Consider the following 6,654-nt stretch of genomic DNA (forward strand, 5'->3'; position numbering starts at 1 on the left):
GCTTAGCTCTATGGTGATGAGATTGTGAGGCTTCATGGAGTACCTACTTCTATTGTTTCAGATAGAGATCCAAGGTTTACTTCTCATTTTTGGGGTGGTGTGCAAAAGGCCTTGGGTACTAGATTGAATTTTAGCACAGCTTTCCACCCTCAGACAGATGGACAATTTGAAATGACTATTCAAACTCTAGAAGATATGTTGAGAGCATGTGTTTTGGATTTTAAAGGGAGTTGGGCTAGTCACTTAACTTTGGTGGAGTTTGCTTACAGTAATAGATACCATTCAAGTATTAAAGTAGCACCTTATGAGGTTTTGTATGGGAGAAAGTGTAGATCCCCAATTTGTTGGGATGAGGTTGGAGAATGAAAAATCTTGGGGCTAGAGATTATTCAGAGGACTTGTGAGAAGGTAAATATGATTCGTGATCGACTACGAGCAACCCAAAGTAGACAAAAGAGCTATTATGACATCAAAAGGAAGGCTTTAGAACTTGAAATTGGAGATAAAGTTTTCCTATGGGTTGCACCAATGAAAGGTGTAATGAGATTTGGCAAAAAAGGAAAGTTAAGCCCTAGGTTTATAGGGTCTTTTGAGGTCTTGGAGAGAGTGGGTGAAGTTGCATATAGAATTGTCCTACCACTGGCCCTGTTGGGAATTCATAATGTTTTCCATGAGTCTATGCTAAGGAAATACATTCTTGAGCCTTCACATGTTTTGAGCTATGAGCCTCTTCAGATTAGAGATGATTTATCATATGAAGAAGTTCCGGTAAAGATTTTGGATCGTAAGGAGCAAGTGCTACGCAATCGAACAATATCATGGGTAAAGGTGCTTTGGAAGAATCTTTCACTGAAAGAGGCATCTTAGGAGCGTGAGGATGATATGTTGTCGAGATACCCAAGCCTTTTTCAAGATCAAGGTACATAAAATTTCGAGGACGAAATTTTTATAAGAGGGGAAGAATGTAACGTCCCAGTCAGCGAAAAATAAAAAATAAAAAAAAGGGAGAGAAGTCAAATTTTATGGGTCACATGTGCCTCCCAACTACCCCACCTACCCCACCCATTCCCACCACACATTTCACTCCACCTTATCTCCCCTCTTTGGCCAGCTCATTCACTTCACTCCTTTTCTATTTTTTCATTTTCTCTCATACACTCCTCTTTACTCTTTTATCCTCTCTCACCGGTACTTCCACACCACCATCACCACCATTTCTACCATCATTTTCTGGTGAGATCACCGGAAAATTCTTTGAGAACCTATAAACACCTTCACATCCTTTTTTGAGGTAAAAATCTCTAATCTTTGGTGGGTTTTACACTTTTGCTTGATGTTATTTTTATCTAAGCTTTAATAATGATACCCATGTGATTTATGAGCATTGAAAGTGATATTTATGTGTTTGTAGGTATGGGTTTTGTATTGGTGGAATTATTTGATGAGTGGGTATATGGTTTGTGCTAGTGATGACTACTTAAGGTTTATGTATGGTGGGAAATTTAGGGGTTTTGAGTTATAACATGTGATGGTTGGTAATCTAATTTTTTCATTGCCATTGGATTTATTTGGAGTTAGTTGAAGTCCTAAATTTCTTGTCTTGGAGGATATTTTGATTTTGCTTTCATGGGTCTCTTAATGATGTAGTGTAAATTTTATGGAAGCTAGTCATGGTGTTGGAGATGATATTAAATGGGTTAAATTTATAAATTGGAGTTTATGCCTTGTGAATCAATTTGTTGAGAAACTATGGAAGTGGAATATATTATTATTAATGAGGTTAAATACTAGGCTTGCTTAATTCAGTGCTCATTTGGCAATTCCTAAATTGTAGCTAGATACAATTTCAAGCTCTATGCTTATTGTGATAGGTTTACTTGAATTGTTTAGGTTCTAGTTAATCTCCTTGGAGCTTGGAGAATTAGGCTTTTGCAGTTGCGAGGTAAGTAGCTTTTTAATGGGATTTTTGAAAAATAAACATGTTGCATAAATGATGTTTTTGGGTTAGACACACTTTTGGAAACTACCTATGAAAATTATATTTTCCTAAAAACTATTGTGTCATAACCTTAATATATGTATGATTACATATGAAAATGCATCATATTTGGTATTGCATTTGGGGAAATGCATGAATTTTTGATATGGAAAAATGAGAATCTTTTATTTAATCTTTGATAAGGAAATCTTGGAATTCATGGTATATTAGAAAATTTAAAGATGCTTATCTTGTCTTGTTATGTGGGAAATTGATAGAAAATCTTTTGTTAAGAATGAAGTTGAAAACCTTACAAACTTTGGGGAAGTTAAATTATTTAAGGTTTTCTAAAACTATCTGGATATAAACTATGTGTTTCAAAGTAATGTAACCTGTGAGCTTTATGTGGTTTTGACACTGTGCCATGTGTGATTTCCCAGTGATCACCCAATTTGGTCTCCGTAGTCTTTGTGACAATGGAATCAAATCCGGGTCAATACCCTTTCACTGTGGATGATGCGTTCTTCCTTGCTGCCCATGAGGGGAAGAGGTTCTTTGATTGCGTGTGGGTTAGGCTGCTGCCTTTGGGGCTAAGATAACACATGCAAGAGAGGTCCTATTTGACACGCTCTTTTTGTTGCCCATGGGGGGAGAGAAAAACCTCGAGGGTATGGGTGAGGCTGCTGTCCATGGGGCCAAGAGTCTGCATACTTGAGAGGAAAATATCATACTAGTTGTGAATTGGTGGATCCCCTGACCAGTCTATATGATAGTGTGGTATATTTGTGATAATTTACCTTATGTTAGATATTATAATTTTGGAAATTATATTGTTGGTGCTCACAAATTCTAGTATATAGTTTCAAGGTATTTACTTTGAGAAACTTTGTGTTTCATTATTCAATCATTCTTGTCATATCATATTACTATTATTGAAAATGGAACTTGCATTTCCGTCACCCCCATTAATTATGCTACTTAATAGGCTCTGTCTCATTCCATTATTTTATAAATTTTTCAGAGTAGGCAACAATCTTTTGAGACAACTTTTTGGTGGCTAATAGTAGTTAGACTAACTACTGATGGAGGCTGAATTTTTGTAATAGAGATATTAAATGATGTACATCTTAGAATAGGCTTGACTCATTTTTTTGTATATTATAGTGGTTGTGAGTTTATTCCCACTAATGAGACAAGCTGATGTTATATAATTATTTATTCAGACCTTTATTCTTTTATGGCCAATGATCCTTGTAATTATTGCTTAGAGCTCTGACTTACTTTGAGAGTATATTCAATGGAATTATCATGATAATTCTTGATATTGGTTCTTGATATGATTTATGTGGATTAGATTGTCAAAGAGGAAAATCTACAGGTACTTTGAGATGTCTTTCTCATTCTTTGTACCCTTTGGGGTTTGGGGCATGACAATATGTGTGTGTGTTTTTAGAAGATCTCATTGTGGTGCACCAATTTCATTATTTTTCCTAACCTAAGGTGGTTGTGTAAGAGTGTGTGAGAGATGCAGCCACATAAACTAGAAGAAAAAGTAGCTTCTTTGTCTTGTGATTTTAAGAGAGAGAGAGAGAGAGAGAGAGAGAGGGGTAATAATATTTGTTTGGGGTTTGCATTTAGAGAGAAAGTCTTTATGCCACCATTGTAATATCTTTATTTTAAAAGTGAAAATTTGTCCTTGTCATCATTTGTGGATGCAACTATATTACCAAACTATGTAAATTCTTGTATTATATCAATGAATGCTTACTATTTATTTTGTCTTTAATGTTATTTGAATCTTATGCACTATTTGCCGAACAACCTATTTGAGAATATGACCTTTACATAACATTTCGGATCAAAATTTGTAAGGTTGAATTTTATCAACCATCTTGTTGGCTTTATTCCGTATCAAATTTGCTTGTATTTTAGCAATTAGTAACCCTGTATTTAGGTGAGAATCATGTAAGGGTAGTGAGTGAGAGAGTGTGAAGAAATGATCAAGATTGTGCAAGGATGCAGAGACTCGATGGTGACTCGCGACTGGCAAGTCGCCAAAGTTGGCACACGTGTGGAGCATGCAGGGGAGCTGAAGAGTCATGCCAGCTGTTGCACTACAGGACAAAAGTCCCAGGTTGGCCAGGCCGTTAGCTCGCGTCTTGAACTCGCAACTCAGCCTAGTCACGAGGTCAAGTCGCCAGACCACCCTGTTTGGGAAAAACTGACTTTTCATATTCCTTCTCACCCTACCATATATATACCCTTATACCCACGATATTCAGAGAGCTTCTAGAGAGAATTTTGAGAGAGAAATCCTAGAGAAAAATAAGATTGATTCATCCACAATCTTCACATAGAGACTCTTCAAATTTCTCTACTCTCTTCCTCTCCATTGTCAAATCCTTGAGAGACACATTACCAAAACCTTTTCTCACCATACCCATATCTGTGAGAAGGCCATTTGGTGTTTGGGAAGTAGTTAAGAAGATACTAATTTCATATTGGTTGATGCTATGGTTAAGTAGCGGAATCCGGTAAGGTAAAGAAGAAATAGGTTCGGCATAACCTCGTTGGAGTAGGAGTTTAGAGGGCTTAGGTACGTTAGGTAGATTAGGCTTGGAGGGTCTTCTGCTGTTCATGCATCTCAACTACATTCTTTAGTGGATTGTTTACTGTTTGGAGGGTGGCGGAGAGGTTTTACACCGAGGGCTTCGGTTTCCTCTTCGATAACACATCGAGTATTGTCCTTGTGTTTGCATCTCTCTTTCCTTAATCTTTTCCATCTAATTTCTGCTGTGGATGTAATTTTATTTGGTTTAGATTGTTTATCAATTTTGTTTTAAGCTTATGTTCATATTCCGCACATTAATTGTTTGACTTTAAGCTTGAATTGGTAATTTGTATATTGGGAGTTTAAACGTTCATAGTGTTTTATACACTAATTGAACTTTCAAAATTTAACTATTTAATTAATCATGGAGGTATGACCCAACAACCAATCAATAAAATAAATGTGAAAACAAGAAGTATTTAGATGTTTCCTAATACATGTTAAAGGGCACAAGAATTTCAGTACATAAATTATAGTTCTCCAAGCCAGTCATCAAAGCTTTAGCACCATTCCAATGTGGCAATATCAACTACAAGCCAGAACCTTGCAAGTTCTGACTCAACTGAGCAAGAGACTCCAAGGATCATTCAAGTCATTCCTTCCTTGTCTCTAGATGAAACAATTGAACAAATTATTGGAGGTTTTGGGTGGTCTCAGTTCATGCAAGCCATCCTCGTATCAGTGCGATCGTTCTTTGATGCATAACAAACATTCATCAGCATCTATACTGATGCTCAACCAAAATGGCATTGCACTACCTTTGATACAGCATGCAACTCAAGCTCCAATATTTGCCAACTCCCAAAAACTGCTTGGTCTTGGGATGCACCTTCTCACAATAAAATCATATCAGAATGGAGTCTCCAATGTGCTACTTCGTTCATCACAACCCTTCCTGCTTCCTCATTCCTCATAGGCAACCTTATTGGTGGATTCATTCTTGCTACACTTGGTGACTTATGTCTTGGTAGGATGAACTTGCTTTACCTTTCATGTCTAATAATGTCTTTTGCATCACTTATCACAGCTTTCTCGACGAATGTTTGGATGTACTCGAGCTTGAGACTCGTAAGCAGGTTTGGTTGTGCATCAATTCTAACATGCTCTCTGGTTTTGTTAACTGAGAGAGTGGGAAAACAATTGCGTGTCCAAATAGGGACGACAACATTGTTTTCGTTTCCACTCGGGTTATTAGGCTTACCAGCTATAGCCTATTTGAGCAGAGGTTCTTCATGGAGAATAATTTATCTTTGGACTTCCATTCCATCAATCTTGTATTGTATTATAGCATATTTCTTTTTGTATGAGTATTCTAGATGGCTTTTTATGCAAGGGCGTGACACAGAAGCCATAGCAGTATTGAAAAGTATTTCATGTATAAAAGGCAGGAGTCTAGGCTCATACCTATCCAGCATTCACCATAGGCAGGGAATATCAAAGGCCAATCCTGGCAAATTAATTGAACTATCTAAGAGAAGATGGGCTTTGCAACGGATATTGGCAACTATGGTACTCGGTTTTGGCATTGGAGTGGCATTCTTTGGCATGTTATTTGGGGAGGGAAATTTGTGTTTCAACGTCTATTTGAGTGTCATATTTATTGCCTCATTATTATTACCTACAAATTTACTAACCTTGTTCTTTATAGCAAGGTGGAAAAGTAAAGTCTCATTGTTTTCCTTTTGTATAATAAGTGGCATATGCAGTATAATGTGTTGTTATAGGCAGTGGTAGAGAAGGCATGCAGATTTGGCTAGAACTGGCATCCTTCTTTTGCTCATGTTTGGCATACAATGTGTTGATGATATTTACAATTGAGTTGTATCCAACAAGTGTGAGGAACTTGACCACATCACTTGCTAGGCAAGGTTTTGCATTTGGTTCAGTGTTTGCTCCAATATTGACTTCAACAGGGAGGAGAAATGAGTTCCTATCTTTTGGGATTGTTGGATTGACAATATTATTATGTGGGTTTTTTGCTATCATTTTGCCAGAGACAAGGGAAAAAAATCTTTGTAACACGATTGATGGACAAGAGCGTAAGGATAGCATAATTGAGTGAACT

The 6,654-nt window shown here is 37.0% G+C and overlaps 1 protein-coding gene across 1 annotated transcript; it reads left to right on the forward strand.

The window, feature by feature from the left end:
* The first annotated feature begins 414 nt into the window (after positions 1-414).
* On the forward strand, positions 415-867 carry LOC115986205. Its single transcript, XM_031109057.1, has one exon. The coding sequence runs from the start codon at positions 415-417 to the stop codon at positions 865-867; it is 453 nt and encodes a 150-aa protein (XP_030964917.1).
* Positions 868-6,654: the final 5,787 nt, after the last annotated feature.

Source organism: Quercus lobata, chromosome 4, assembly GCF_001633185.2.
Source record: "Quercus lobata isolate SW786 chromosome 4, ValleyOak3.0 Primary Assembly, whole genome shotgun sequence".
Taxonomy (NCBI): domain Eukaryota; kingdom Viridiplantae; phylum Streptophyta; class Magnoliopsida; order Fagales; family Fagaceae; genus Quercus; species Quercus lobata.

Excerpts from the sequence above, each read along its gene's own strand:
- LOC115986205 (XM_031109057.1), top strand. The coding sequence starts at position 415 with ATGATTCGTGATCGACTACGAGCAACCCAAAGTAGACAAAAGAGCTAT.